The sequence below is a fragment of the Triturus cristatus genome, chromosome 9 (assembly GCF_964204655.1).
Source record: "Triturus cristatus chromosome 9, aTriCri1.1, whole genome shotgun sequence".
Lineage (NCBI taxonomy): Eukaryota > Metazoa > Chordata > Amphibia > Caudata > Salamandridae > Triturus > Triturus cristatus.
Window position 1 is genome coordinate 933143585 of NC_140592.1, and position 16072 is coordinate 933159656.

The following is a 16072-nucleotide window of genomic DNA, read 5'->3' on the forward strand; positions in this document are numbered from 1 at the left end:
CTTAGAGAAACCCTTTATTCCATCACATGTAAGTGACACATCTCGCTTCTTGTTTTTAAAGGAACAACGCTGGGTGTTTAAAATTGGTACTTTTCAAACAGGATTGAACGATGATATTCCGTGGAGCTCATTATAACTCTCCACTGATCTAGGTTCATCCAGAGATAGTGATCAAAGATTGGGACTACCTCATCTAGATATGCACTAATTGCTAAACCCCTTCTATCCTTCATATGAAAGTATGTTTGCGTCCCACTGATTGATAAAGCTTTATCAGATACATGGAACTACACCTTCCTTACACGCTGATGTCATTCAGTAGTCATTCTCTAGTCTCGCGTGACCTCGAGTTTTCCTCGACCCCATTGGAACTACACCTTCCTGACACGCTGACATCACTTTGTAGTTTTTCTCGAAATCCCGCGTGACCTCGGGCTTTTCCAGGGCCCAATCAGAGACCATACCAAATCAAACACAGTAACCCATTGGCCCAGCGTTGACGAATCAGGTCGTCGCTTAACCAAAGGGCATGCTTTTTAACACCTCTCACCTGTGCTGCCGGTTACCTCCCAAACGGCTCAGATTCCACATCGAGGTACCGACGGAGAGGTGAGCGATCTAGAGTTCAAAACTTTGAAACTCTTATTCTTTGTAACAGATGCGGCGCAATTGAGCACTGCGTGTTCCACCGGTGCCCTAGTTTTTGCGCGTCTGCATAGTCTATCATTTTAGTTGTGGTTCTGTTTTCTTGAGTGAAGTCACCTCGGCGTTCAAAGCTGAGCATACAACGGACTTTCAGAAGAATGTCTCAAATTATAGATTTTGAACCATCGTATCTCATGGTTCATTGTACTGAATTTTCCCCACATCTTATTCAATTTTGTAGTGCGGGTCCTCCTTCTACCCTGAGTCTTTACCGGGTGAGGTGAGGCTCACTTCTCGTGCTGATCAGGTAAGCACTTGAGATTAAGGCACAGCGTTTCAAGCGAAAATTTGTCAGATAGTTTCACTGACTGTGTTGTTTTTGTGATTCTCTTTTCGTATTTCCACAGATGTTCATAAACACACTGACAATACGAAGAAGTTGTACACCATAATAAGGTTGTATTTTTTAACACTGTCTCACAATTTATAATTTTCCCACTCACTTTTGCTGCAGTAGCGATAATAAAATGAAGGTCCTGACGAAAGCCATTTGACCCTCCAGGCAAGCAGGCTGAAACATGTCGACCCTATTGTCAAACAGCCTATTTGTTAGAAGCTGTTTCTGCACCATTTTTAGTTAAGGACTGGCAGGAATATTTTTCAATAAACTTTCTTTCTTCCTCCTTATCCTTTTTTAACATTTCACCTTACTGCACTGCACCACTTATATATCATTTTTTGGTATATATATCATACCTTGCCCTGACTAGTGGCTTGGCTGTCCTTCTCCCCTTCTCTCCTACCCTTTCCATGGGCCTCATAAAAATGTGCTCCGGTTACTAACTAACCACGAATGAAACTCCAAGATGGAGTGAATCACAGTGGTGGGAAGGAGTGGATATCCAGATGATGATATACACCAATCACTGGTTTTTGATGGAAATCCTAATGAATCCTACAGCACTCTGAGGCTCCCTTTTCAAACACTTCGCTTATTCTAAACTTCCTAGCGACTGTGCCCTTGTTTTTCAGACTGACAGATTCCTTGTTGTATTAGTATATTGGATGGGGGATTGAGTCTGTCTTGGTCTTTAAATTTTCCCTCGGACCCTCCCCTTTTTGGGTATTATCACCGGCTAACTCCCCAGCCTAAAATCGACAGGGTGGCCGAACAGTTCTGCCTTCTACTCACGCAGTACATCAACTTACAGCTAGGGAGGCCCTGCATTCCTCCCCTTACAGTGTTCCGCAGGGCATCAGCAAATTTAACCATGCTAAAGCTGACCATTCCCACAGCTCCGGGACAGAGCTATCGTCCCCGCAGGCCCCAGGGACCCCCATAGGTGGTTACAGGCCGTGCAGCTGACAGTCACGGTGTCCGGCGTCCCAGCACGTCTCAAGGTGATATTGTGCTGCGTTATTCAATGTCACTTAACTGGCCCATCGGAGGAGAATCTTACTCATCTCGCCGCTCTCGCTGCGACCGTTCCGCCTGCCTCGCAAATTTGAGCGCATCCGCCGCCGCTGTGAAGACCATTGGCTTCCCTTTATGGTGTATCCGCAACTTGGCCGGGTACAGCATGGCATACTTAGTCCCCACCTTCTGGAAGATTTTTTTTGCCGGCACGAATTCTCGCCTCGCAGCCTGCACAGCCTGCGTAAAATCTGGAAATAAGGAGATGGCCATATTTTGGAAAGTGAGCTCACCTTTTTCACGTGCCAACCGCAGGATAGTATCCCTGTCCCGGTAATTTAGACCACGGGCCAGGATCGGTCGTGGCGGAGCTCCCGGCACAGGTCGCGGCCCCAACGTGCGGTGTGCACGCTCGATCAAGAACATGCCCGACAGGTCCTCCCCAAACAGGTCGCGGAACATACCCTCAACTAATTGTTCCATATTGCCAATGTTTGTGGATTCCACAATACCAATAATTCGTACGTTATTTCTGCGGGAGCGGGCTTCCAAATCTTCGTTGCGCCCTCGTATCACCTCCAGGACCCTGTCCATGCGAAGTAATTTCTCCTGGGTGTCTCCGTGGCCCTCTTCGCAGTCGGCAATCCGCGCTTCCACCGCCGCGATACGCTCCTCGTGCTGGTCGACCTTATGTGATATGCCATCAAGCCGCTGGGCCATGGAGTCGAGTTTGCCGTCAATTTCCTTGAGGCAGCCCTTAAGGTCGCGGAACATGCTCTTGACATCATCCTCCGGCGTGGAGTCCAGCTGCGTTTCGGGGACCACAGTCTGCGACGCCGGCACCGCCTCGGCGCCGCGTGAAGCTTGCCTCTCAAAGTGGAGCTTCCGCTGCTTGGTGTCTGACTTCCCCATGGCGCCTCCGAGGGGCCACCACACACCGGCACCGATTGAGGGAGGCAGCAGGCACACCGCTGGTCACAGGCCCCACCAAGCGCAAGGACCGCGCAGGCCAGATAGTCATTTTTGTCATTTGTGGGGTATTTCTAGAGCGCGACGTTCGCTCCGGAGGGAGCATCTTGGCGCTGAGGATCCTGAATGAACCAGTCCATGAGGATTTATATGGAAGCTTTGGAGTAATCGTCCGAGAGATTAAAAATCCATGTCTTTAGAAGCTTTCTAAAGGGTTTTTCCTGGGTTTGTTGTCTGAGTGTTTTGGGCAGTTTGTTCCAAGCTTTAGCTGCAAGGAAACTGAGTCTTCTCACCCTTCGTTTTCAGATTGTATTTAGGGGGAAGGATGAGGTTGTCGTGGGTCGAACGAAGGTGACGGTTGGGCATGTAGTGGGGAAAGCGCTTGGTGAGATATTTAGGGCCTGTTTGGTTGTAGGCACGAAAGGCTATAATCAGGATTTTGAAGAGAATCCTTTTGTGAAGGGGGAGCCAGTGAAGTGAACGAAGCGCTGCAGAGATAGAGGATCTGCGGGGTAGGCCCAGGACAAGACGGGCAGCTGTGTGCAGAACGCTCTGCAGTTTTAGGATGGTGCTCTTTTTGACTCCTGCAAGCAGGCCGTTGCAGTAGTCCAGTCGTGAGATTATGAGTGCTACTGTCACCGTTTTTCTGGCATCGACGGGGAGGAAGTCGAAGAACTTTCTCAGGGATCTGATCGTTCCGAAGCATTTGCCTGCGACGGTTCTGGCATGCTGCTCAAAGGAGAGTTCGGAGTCAAAGATTACGCCGAGATTCCGGGCTGACGACACTGTCTGGGGGGGGGCAACAGAATTATCTGGCCACCAAAGTGCTGGAGAGAAGGAGATGTTAATACCAATCGGGAGGATCTCCGTTTTACTCGAGTTGCATTTCAAGTGGTTGTTGTCCATCCATCGAAATACTTCGGTCAGGCAGTGTTTCAGGTTAAGTTCAGCTTTGGTAGATCGTTCGTCCAGTGGTACAATGAGTTGTGTGTCATCGGCATACGAAGTGACAGGTATGCCGAATGATTCTATCAGATTAAGAAGGGGAATAAGGTAAATGTTAAAAAGGAGAGGGCTAAGGATGGATCCTTGCGGGACGCCTGAGGGGACAAGTTTGTCTTTGGAGTGGAATGGGCCCAGAGCGACTGTTTGGGATCGGTCGGAGAGAAAAGACTTTATCCAAGATAGGGCGGAGTCAGAGATGCCAATGTCCCTGAGTCTACTGATAAATGGTGTGGGAGATGGTATCAAACGCCGCCGTTAAGTCGAGGAGGATTAGAATGGAGTTTTTTCTCTGATCTTGTAGGGATTTTATGGTGTCAGACAGTTCGATAAGAGCGGTTTCTGTCGAATGCTTGGGGCGGAATCCAGATTGTTGGGGATGAAGAAGGTTGTTTTCATCCAGGTAGCGTTTAAGTTCGTTGTGGACTAGGTGTTCCGTAATTTTTCCCAAAGCCGGGAGTAGCGAAATTGGGCGGAGGTTGGTTAGGTCAGTCGGGGGTTTATTTGCCTTCTTCATAAGGGGTTTGACAATTCCTTTTTTCCAACGGCTGGGTACTGAACCTGAGCTAAGCGAGGAGTTGATTAGGTTGTTGATGGTCGGGTTAACCTCGTCAATTAATTGGTGAAGTATCTTGGGGAGACAAGGATCAGACGGGGCGCCCGATTTGCAGGCCAGGATGGCTTTTCTCGACTGCTCAAGAGTGACAGAGGGGAAGCTACTTAGTGTGCAGCCTTGGGGGACCAGTGGAGGGGGCACAGGGGGAGTGGTGGGGGGGGGGGGGAAATTGATTTGGATAGAGGCAATTTTGTCCTCGAAATAATCAGAAATTTGGTCACAGAATTTCTGGGAAGGGGGGATTTCAGGTAAGAGTGCCTTAGGCTGCGTGAATGATTTAACTATAGCGAACAGCACCTTTTGTTTTTGGCCAGCGTTTTTAATGGCATTGACGTAGTAGTTTTTTTTAGCCAGTTTGATTTCCAAAAGGTAATTTTTCCTTGTCGCGATATAGGAAGTACGATTAGTGGCCTCGTATGTCTTTCGCCAATTTCTTTCTGCTTTTTTACATAGCAGAAGCGCATTTGCAAGTTCTGGTGTGAACCAGGGGGCATTTGTTTTGGTTTTTCCCCGGGAGGTGCGGGGGCGTGGGGGCGGGATTCTGGATTTAATTTCTTGAGTGATCCAGTTGTGAAAAAGATCGGCGTCGGTGTCGACATTGCCGGAAAGGATGGGTGCTTGAGTTTGCATTGAGGGATTAAGAGTGATGTTATCCTGAACCTTTTTCCAATTGATATGATTGTCGGGGTGAGAAGCAGCTTTGTTACGGTTGGGTAGATTTTCGCTCGGAATGTGGATTGGGATTAGGGAGTGATCAGACCAGATCTGAGGCAAAGGGGATAGTGTGATCAAGGAGGGAGAGTTTGTGCAGACTCCATCGAGGGTGTGACCTAGGGAGTGGGTCGGTGAGGTGACGAGTTGCTTAAAATTGAACATGTCGAGGGTTTGTACGAAATTGATGGTTTGAACATCTATTTTCGATTCTAGATGAAGGTTAAAATCACCAAGGAGGGTGAAGAATGGGTATCTGAGTGAGAATTGTCCTAAAGAATCATACAGTGAGTCGAGGAACTCAGATGCGTTGCCGGGTGGGCGGTATATCAGTCCGCCTGTGAACGAATTGTGTTCGTTCAATTTAATAGAGAAGCCTAGTCCTTCTGTCTTTTTTAAAGGCTCTAGACTAAAGGTGTGGCAAGGGAGGGTGTCTTTAAGGATGATTGCGACACCTCCACCTCGGCCCTTAGCTCTATCTTCCCTGAAGAGCGAATAGCCCAGGGGAAGGGCAACAGCAATATCAGGGTTACTATCTGCTGTTAGCCATGTCTCAGTTATCATGAGGCAGTCTAGGTCGGACTCCAAGATAAGGTCGTGTATATCTTGGTTGTGCTTGCACATGGATCGTGCGTTGATCAGACCACCTTTGAAGGAGGGCAGAGGAGCCTGAGGTATATTGGCCGATGGGATAGCTGAGAGGAGGCCAGTGGACCAGTGGCAGTGTTTGCAACTGACTGGGCCTGAAAGTGCGGCTGGGTCGAGTATACATGGACACGGTTTAGTGACCTGTAGTTGAAGGAGGTCGCTAGATTGGTTGGAGATGTGGGAGGAGGGATGGGCAGAGTTTCCTGCGCCTGTCGCGGTCTTGTCGCGGACGGGCGCAGACGGGCTTGCCCTAGGCGCGCCTTCGGCGCGCAAACGGCGCTCCCGCTGCGCTCGTCCGCTGCGCTTCCTGCCTAGGCACATGTTATAGGAAATGAGATGAAAGGGGCGTGGCCTCAAGGGGGCGTGGCTAGCGAGCACGCCTGCGATGGCGGCCGCTCAAACAACAAACAATTACCACAGCAGCGATCGGTCGGCTGCGTGGTATGAGGTCTCTCAGCGGGTCAGGTAGGCTTTTAGGAGTTTGTAATATCAACTATTAAAAGCAAATAACACAGTATAAACAATTTTAAAATTAGTAGAGGTGTACCGCCAGAACCCGGCTTCCGCCTCAGGTCTGGGAATCTGGATTCTGAAGAGGCTTGCGAAACGGCGCCTGATCACAGGGCGGGGGGCGTGGCCTCAAAGGGGCGTGGCTAGCGAGCACGCCAGCGATGGCGGCCGCTCAAACAACAAACAATTACCACAGCAGCGATCGGTCGGCTGCGTGGTATGAGGTCTCTCAGCGGGTCAGGTAGGCTTTTAGGAGTTTGTAATATCAACTATTAAAAGCAAATAACACAGTATAAACAATTTTAAAATTAGTAGAGGTGTACCGCCAGAACCCGGCTTCCACCTCAGGTCTGGGAATCTGGATAGTCACATCACCAAGTGGCCCCACGCTCCGCCCATGCCCCGCGGAGAACACCGCCAAACAGGCAAGGTCCAGCCAGCTCTCGGCGCACTCAGGTCGCGGGCCTGCGTCAATCAGGTACCAACGGCGGTTTCTCCACGCTCGGGCAGCAGCCCGGAGGGCAACCCGGCCGGCCTCTCGTGCCCTCCTCACCACCACCTCATCAACTCCACCGCTGGCAGACCCACGGAATTTAGGGCATGGATTCCACAGGCCAGATAGCCGGATTTCATTCGTTGCAGGTAGGGATCGGGCCGCGCTCACAAGGCGCCGCAGCCCCCGTCCCTCGCCGTCTCACGTCAGCAGGAGCACCGGTACAGGCATCAGCGCAGAGCGCGGCCACGCCGGCAAGGCCCAAGCAGTCCGCACATCAGCTCCGCAGACGTCTCGCTCCAGCCCCACAACGAAGGCTGTCCGCCGCACAGCAGGGGCCAGCCGCCGTCACTTGGGTGCCAATCGCAGGGCGTCCCACGCTCCACCAGTGTCATCGACAGCCTCCACGCGTCTGACGGGCCACGGCCCGCGACCAGGGCCTCGCGTAGCAGAGGACGCCGCTCAGCGCGGCGCCTCCCAGCCGCCGGATCAGCTAGGGTATGTAGCTCCTGATCCCCGCTGCCGAATTCGGCCACAGCAGCACCGCTAGACTCCTCTTTGTCTGGGCACCTCCCGCCGTATCTTCCCTGCACAAATATCAAGGCAGAAGCCGGATGGGCTGACGCATTAGTTGTCCGGCCGGCAGAGCCCCGTTACACGGCGGCCATCTTGCAGCTCGGCTCGGCCACGCCCCCAAATAGTAGTTTTTTCATGAATATTTGTATTTTAATTTTTCGCAATCCTCAACCCAACTATGTATTTTAAATGTAAAGGTTGCGATTTTTCTGTGCTGGTAATTGTTACGCCCTACTTTGGCTGTACCCTATAAAGTTTGACTTGACATAAAAATCAGCAACCTTGCTTCTATTCTGCATATATTTGCATATACTTAAATGGCAATCGGGAAGCATTATAAAAAGCCACAGTTGTTACTTTTTACAAACATGTGCACGCATATTTTAATGGAACCATTGGCATCAATTCAAGTTGAGCTTACAACGCACTGTATTTAATATAGCGCTCATCCTCACAGTAGCCTTTGTGTTGATGGCCCATATTTAGGAGCAGGCAATCACTTTCCTGTAATCATATTGTTGCACTATTTGTCTTTTGGACAAAATAATAATTTATACTTCTTCTCCTTGACCCTAAAAATAGGCCCGGGTGTTGGTCAACAGGAATTCCCCACACAAGACTCACACTAGTTGTAATTTGTTGTGAAAATCTCTGATGATATTGCAGCAGGGCTGTTTTGCGCTGCACATAGCAGTATATTTGTCTCACTGGTTTACTTGCCAAAACCTGAAAATAACTCGCCTACACAGGACAGAACTGACACATCAAACTACTTTTAAAGAAGGGTTTAACTAAAAGCAAAGTATCTAAGAATGATTTGCAATGTTAAAGAAAATGGACAAAGTTTGCAGACAGTTTTGCTAAGCTGTTGTGCAGACACTACAACACAACCACAGCTTTGATGATATTGCCAGTCAATACTTTTCTTAAAGACCAGAAAAGGATATATAATAGCTAGGAAGAAAATAATGCACTTAAAATTATGCTTCAACAAGAAAACCAAAAGAGCCTCCTAGCACCTTCTGGCCAAAAAAAACGACCACTACACGTGTTCAAATCTCCTGTGTACTAGAAATCTGGGTAGTGCCGAGACAAAAGACAACTGGTAACCGGCGGGGCAACTTCGGAATGACTTGGGTACATTTGCAAGCATTAATGTCACAGGGTTAGTCAATGCAGAAGAGCTGCCAGACAGAGAGATTAGCTGCATGAGTTATCACTGATACGTCTGGGCATGATCAGTCCCAACAAACATAACATAAAATCACCTTTTAAGTCACAGATTAAATGCATAAATGGCCCTAGGTGGATGTTTAGTGTATCCAGGGCCGACTTTTGCACTGGTGGCACCTGGTGTGACAATATTTGATGGCACCCCCTTGTCCCTCTCCCAAAATCCTTCTCAGATTCTCTCACTACCCCCCTGAAAAAGTGCCCCTTATCTCTCCATGGCCCCTATCTCAAATACATTTCATTTGTTTTAAGCGCTAATAAAGGCTGGTTTTACTAATCCACTCAGCTATCCACATTAAAATACAGATCTGTTCTTTGCAGCAGGCAAGATAACCCTCTGCACTACTTTATGGCGAGTCAAAACTGCCACCAGACTAAGCTCTGATCTCTCCCTTTAGCAGGAATATTAATCACAAGAGTTATCATGACTTGTTTATTGGACGCACAAGGAACTCTGCAGCAGATGCTCTTTAGGTCGAGCCTGAGCCAGCGCTGCTCTGGTGATGATCTGTTGTAGTACAGTACGGAGAGCAGCCCTGCACACTCCCCCGCCCATATTTTTTATTGTCTTGTGTATTGTGTCTTTGTCCTTTGTAAATGCTGGCTTCTGATTTGTTTGTAGGATTGTTAGTCCCTCCTTAGTACGGCCTTCTCTTCATTTGTAGACTCCCATGGCAATTGGTCCCTTTACTTTGGTTGTTACACCATACCTGTTATTTTTCAGTCTTGTAAGCACTATTTTCTTGATTGAGTTTCTCTTCCTGCCCCTGCACAATATGGTCTGCTTAGATTCAGCACGCCATGCGCGCTTTCGCTTTCTAAGCAGCCGGGACAATGACAGCCGCTTGTTTGCAATACCATAGGTCTTGCATTTCAAATGCGAGACCTATGGCATTGCAAATATTTTTTTGTAAAGACTATGCTCAGGCTCGAACCTGGGTCGCCTGGACCAAAGTCGGCAGCTCTGTTTATTGAGTCACAGCCCTAACTTATTTTAGCCTTGTTCCAAGGGAGGATGCATGTTCGATGCACGCCCACCCCGCCTTTGTTTCCTGCTCATCAGAGCCTTGGAGGGCGCCTGTTCTATTCCGTGCACCCCCTCCTCTTCTTGTTTTGATGTGGCAAAATTTGTTCTGCTGATCCTGTGCCTGTCCTACAGCCAGCAATGCACTAAAATAATCAGGTATCACAAGACTCCCACGAGGCAAAAAATAAAATGATTCTTATTAAATTATTTAATAATATCAGCATATTTTTATGGAGCCTACGCCGAGACTGGAACCCGGATCCCCAGGACCAAAGACGGCGGCTTTATCATGCCCCACCCCTAACTTGTTTAATGAAGTTGTGAGGGAGGGTGCACGTTTCGAAGCACCCCCCCCCCTTTCCTGACATCTTTGTTTCCTGATTACTGGAGACTTTGAAGGACGCCTGTTTTATTCCGTGATGCGGCTTAGTTCAGGTAAACCGTGTAGGCCTTCATTCTGGTGTGTTTTTCCATTGAAATCAAAGGCAATTGGTATTCAGAGCTGCCGGTTGTTTATCTGAAAATTCAAACTCTTTTTAAATCAGCTTCCTGCATTCCCCCTCAAAGATTTCCTTCGCATATTCACACCAGGTCATCGGAGCCCAGCACTGTAAAATGGCAGGATACCAGGGCGTGGCTAATGCAAGATGACAGCACGGTTTGAATATACCTGCCTGTTGTTCACAAATACAAAAACAACAGTTGAGGGACAGAATGCAGAACAATGTCATACATTCACCCCAGTACAGAGATCTGGGCCTAAATCCATCGTTGTGTTGCACCACCATGCCTTTCCAGTTTGAACCCAGCCATATGCAAATCAGTCTTGACCCTGTGTCTCATGAGAACAGTCCAGCCCGAACTGCCAAGCCAGGTCCTCCCTGGACTGGAAACAAGCATCCTAGGACCGGTTTCGGGGTTTCACCCCTCTTCAGCAAGGATAGCTTGATTCCAGTGGCATGGAGAGCACGGGACCCACGTCTGGGCAAATGTTTTGATTTGTTCTGCATTCCGTCCATCAATTGTGTGTCTTTTGCTTTCTTGCCCTAAGTGCGCCAGGTATGCCCAGACATGTGTCCTGGGCTCACTGTGCCACTGGAATCAAGCTGTCCTGGATGAAGAGGGGTGAAACCCCAAAACTGGTCCTAGGATGCTTGTTTACGGTCAAGGGAGGACCTGGCTTGGCAGTTCGGGCTGGACTGTTCCCATGAGGCACAAAGTCAAGACTGATTTGCATATGACCAGGTCTAAACTGGGGTGGCATGATGGGCAAAAGAATGATGGATTTAACCCAGATCTCTTGACTGAGGGTGAATGTTTGGATTTGTTCTCCATTCCGTCCATCAATTGTGTGTCTTTTGCTTTCTAGCCCTGTTGTTCACAAATAGTCTAATGAAACCTTTGTTTCCCTCTTGACAACTGAACCTTATTCAAAGGATAAAGGCTGTCTCTTAGTTCACATTAAAGCAAATTCTGCTCTTTACGGCGCAGACTGCCATTTGTCATCTATCTCCAACATCCTTACTCGCTTCTGAAAGACGGAAGCACAGCGTGACCCTGCCTTGCTAAGAAGCTCTATATATGGATTTGTAGCACAGTAGCTACAATAGCACCGTTACCATCAAGTGCGCATTACAGCAGATATTTTCATAGCTTTCATTAAAAAAAAAAAATTAAAAAAAATAAACACCTGGATGGGTACCGTCACATTGTGCTAGGCTCAGAGATAACTTTTGGGATAATGGGCTGACGCCTGGGGATATTCTAGGTTAAGGAATCTGCGGCCCGATGTCTCTATCAGATTCCGACTTTACTTCTGTGATCACCAATGCAAAAAAGACTTGATCTGAATGCTGCACGATGTGGAACAGTCTTATTCACCCCAGTTATACCACCAAGATGTACTACCGCCTTTGCACAGAAGAGAAAACTGAAAATTCCATCATCAATGAGAAAGATCACTCCTATTCATGATGCTGTCTCAACAGCCATCAGTAACACCGTGAGCACTGGGGCTGAATGTTTAGTTTAATTGAAAGAATACATCGCCCTAACAAATCACTCAACCTTAGCATGCACACTACCAATGCTCCGCTCCGCATTCGAATATATAAAAAACACAAATATTAACCTCTGTCCCTTTAACCTCAATCTGGCTTTATTAACCTCGTGGTCCTCTCTGCTTCATAAGTAGCACTACCTCAATTTTCATTACGCCACTGACTTAGCGCCCACAGAGCATTGCTGCAAAGTATATAATCACAAAATTCAAGCAAGTCAATGAAAACACATTAAAAGATGGTAAAGTTTACTTCTAAGTTCACAGACAAACAGATGTTATAAAAAATTCTAGAGATTCCCTGAAAAACATCAGTTTGAAAAGACTTTCCAATTACAAATCAAAACCTAAAATCCACTAAAATTCTCCAGTAGTGGTTAGCTACAAAAAAGTAGCACCACGTGCACTGTTTTGCGACCTGCTGGACCATATGCCCTATTCTAAACGATCCCATATATATCTCACATTTCCAATACTTTTAGCTTATTGGCATTGTAAATGACAATGCCTTTTATTTATGTGTTTTGAAAACCTGCAATAGGTGCATAAACACCACTTTGTACTTACAGTCCTTGCTTACGAGAAGCAAGGCTGGCAGTAAAAGAGGCGCAGTTTCCTCCAGCCTTGCTTCTCGTAAACAACGACTAGAAGTACAAAGTGCGTATTTACACACCGCTTGCAGGTTTTCAAAACACAGGGATGATGCCTAACGGCTAAGGCAGCCGACTTCCAAGCAGAGAAACTGGGTTCGAGTCCCGGCAGGGACACTCAACATCATGTGATTCTGGGCAACTAACTTAATCTCCCCGTGGCTAACAAAAAAAAATTAATGTGTCAGTCTGTAACGCAACTTGTGCTGATGTAAAGCGCTCTGATAGCTTCGGGTCTAGTTCGCGCTATATAAAGCTCAATAAATAAATAAATAAAGGGCATTGCCATTTACAATGCCAGTAGCTCAAACTCTTGCACATGCGAGACCTATTGCATTGCAAATGCTTGTTAATCATGTGCTATTGCTACACACAGAGAACCCCCCCTGAGGTCAGTGCCGCACTGGTCGCACTACCTTAAAGCAGTTCAAATCCGAGGCAGCTGACGCAGAATACATTGTTCACTTTCAAAGATAACGAGACACAAAACTTCCTTCATTATATCTTCCAAAAAATGAAAGTACCATCATTACAGAGAGACACAGAGTGGGACGGACAACTTAAAAAATCTCTGGTTATTCCATGAAAAGTGCGAGCAGGGAATCTGGTCCTATTTGTTATTAATTATTATGTTTGATAGATTTACAATATAAATGAGGAACCCAACTACCTGGATACCAAGAATAAATAAAGTCTGAATATGGATGCCTCGCATCAGTTTTCTTGCCTAACTTCTCATTAAGTGGCAGAAATATTATAAATGACAACCATAAGTGCACTACAAGCATGCGCAGTACTGTGTACACACAGATTTGTAATTTGGCTGATGGGAAATACTCACAGGCCACTCACTCCAGCAAGCCCCGAGGTGCACTGAGGCTTGTACTCTCCCAGTACCACTGGGAAAACTAGGTTATATGTTGAATGCTATATACTTATTCCATTATTTTTCACCTATAATGGGTTTTATGTATACCCCACCTTCCTTTGGAACTTCTTATAGTATAAATATAGTGCCAAGATGGCCGCTGTATTCTGCTGGCATAACCCACCTGCACAGACGTCCGCGACACGTGCGCCTTGCTGAGAGTTCGGCGCTTCTCCCAGCGGTGGATGGAGTCCTGCACCTCCACGCTCAGCTGCCGGGTCACCGTCACTTTGTCGTAGTGCTTGATGTGCTCCAGGGCCCCGTAGGTGGTGGTCAAGTAATAAGAACCTGAAAATCAGGAGATGGTCAGAAGTGAAAGGCCAACTGTGGCTGCAGCAAAAGCAACACAAAACACTTGTGAAAATCAGGTCATGTGTTAGAGTCCTGAAGGGAAGAGGTTCATTTTATTTTCTATGTATATTTTTAAGCTGGCGTTACCATATGCTGTGGTCTAATTTCATCAGTAAAGAAAAGATGTCCTGCAAGGACACTGCTGCTGAACAGTTGCTGCTCCTCCATTATGTCGGAGGAGCATTGCCCCACTGAAAAATAAAAGAAAGTCAGTTTGTTATAATTTTATTTTAATTACTGAGCCACTTGCCAGCCCTAGGGCAGGGCCATCCTGACGGAGCATCACTCAGCTGCAGGGAGGTGGAGTTGTGGGCACTAAGTGCGCATGTCAGTTTGGCCAGTGTTCTTAGGACAGAAAACTGACATGCGCACTTACATTTCTCTGTGTTGGACAGCCGGTGGAGAAATGGCACAGGCCCCCTGTGCCTGAGCGAGCGTCAAATCAGCCCACTGAGGCCAATTATGGCGCTGCTCTCCTGCTGGTATTGTGATTGGCCCCGGGATTCAGTGCAGTGTGCCCAGAGTCAGGAGAGGAGCACCGATGCAGTGGCAGGTAAGTGCTTTCATGAATTATTCCCCCGGCTTTCGCGTTGCCCCACCACTTTGACATTAAAGCACTCCATAAGACTGGGGAATAGTTTGTCATACATGAGGCACATTCTGAAATGTCCACAGGCCATTCTTGCCTTCTAACAACGGCGTGAAAAAAGACCTGTCGATCACCTATTTTTAAATAACAACATATATAATTTGCTAACACTGACGTCAGCTGTGCCTGGCAGATGCACTAGGTAGCGACGTATGCACGTTAAATGTCCTTTTCTGTATCGACTGTGACATAGAACAAAATTAAGCTAGCAAGTACTGTAAGGCTATACGCTGGAGACCTTCCTTGTTTCTGCATTTAATCTTTGTACTACAATAGAGTTTATATGTCCATTCTAAGCGCTGTAAATTGTTTTATTGACTCTGATATCAGCTCCACAAGGTTTATTGAGTGGAAACCACTGGTGCAGCGTAAAGTTGCCCAATCCTTACACGTCATTAAAAACCTAAATATGAACGATACCTGATACACAAATAAAGGTGCTCTTTGCACATGAGTTACACGTGCCTTTATATTTGAACAAGTGACACCTGACACTGCGGATGCAGAGAATCTTTACTATAGAAAGCATAAGTTCTCACATAGAAATGTTTACTAATCCGCCTGCACTTAAAATGATCTTAATGAAACGTGTTAGAGAAACAATTTTCTAATATGGATTAACAAATTATCTGCCATGTAATTTAATGTATATGCTTTGTTACAGCTAAAACAATTTACAATTAGATGACTTGCATTTAAATGTGAAACATTTGCAATGTGTAGTGCACCTCAAACCATTCTCTTTCCATTATAGTTTTACACCCAATTTATAAATGTGCAATTCTGTCTGTGTAACTCCTGGAAATGTTGCTCTTAGCTTTAAATGATCCGGATGTTGAAAAGATGTTGAAATAGATCAAACAATAGTGTTTCATGCATTAAAATAACACATAGACTTTTCGAACGGTAGTATGTTGTTATACCTAGCCTTGTGCACTAACATTACCTAATATAGCCTCAGAGCCCGCCGTAGCGGGCTCTATCAGCCATTAAAGGCCCGCTCCAGTGTTAAAGGCCCGAGCCAAAGGCCTTCAACAAGGGAGCAGGTCTTTACTGGCTAGTACAGCCCACTAGGAGGGCTCTCAGGCTATTTGAACATCCCGTCCCTAAAGGGAAGAATGTTCTAATTTGTAAAACACAAGTCTCACGGAGCATGAGGGGGTTAGAAATACACTAGCACTCCATGAGGCATTTGTTCACAGCATTAGCTGTGAAGCAAATATTGGAATGGTGATGCTCCAGGCTTCTACAAGGCCCAGAGCACTAGTGTCTTCAATGGAGCACCCACGATTCTAATGTGTATTAATTAATCAATGCTGAATGAGCTACAAGTACTAAAGAACAGTGGCGGCTGCCACAACATCAAGGTGTGGTGAGGGTGGGGGAGGACAGGGAAGGGAAAATAATTTTTAAAAGCTTACTTTTCGTCACAGCCTCAGAAGCCTAAAGATGCCCGGAGTTCTGCCAGCAGGCTCTGGAAAGGCAGAGGCTGCTCAGCCAATCCTGATGCTGCTCTCCTGCTGTGAGAGAAGCACCAGGATTGGTCTGAGCAGCCTTTTCTTCCACTCTGAACCAGCCGTGTAGCCTTTGG

The 16072-nt window shown here is 47.0% G+C and overlaps 1 protein-coding gene across 4 annotated transcripts in view; it reads right to left on the reverse strand.

The window, feature by feature from the left end:
* The window catches only part of RIN3 (Ras and Rab interactor 3), a 477167-nt gene that overhangs the window by 42789 nt on the left and 418306 nt on the right, over positions 1–16072 (reverse strand). For all 4 annotated transcript variants that reach the window (XM_085626503.1, XM_085626504.1, XM_085626501.1 and 1 more), the window contains one exon: positions 13606–13769. In XM_085626503.1, coding sequence (XP_085482629.1) covers positions 13606–13769 — 164 coding nt within the window. The remainder of the gene's footprint in view (positions 1–13605; positions 13770–16072) is intronic.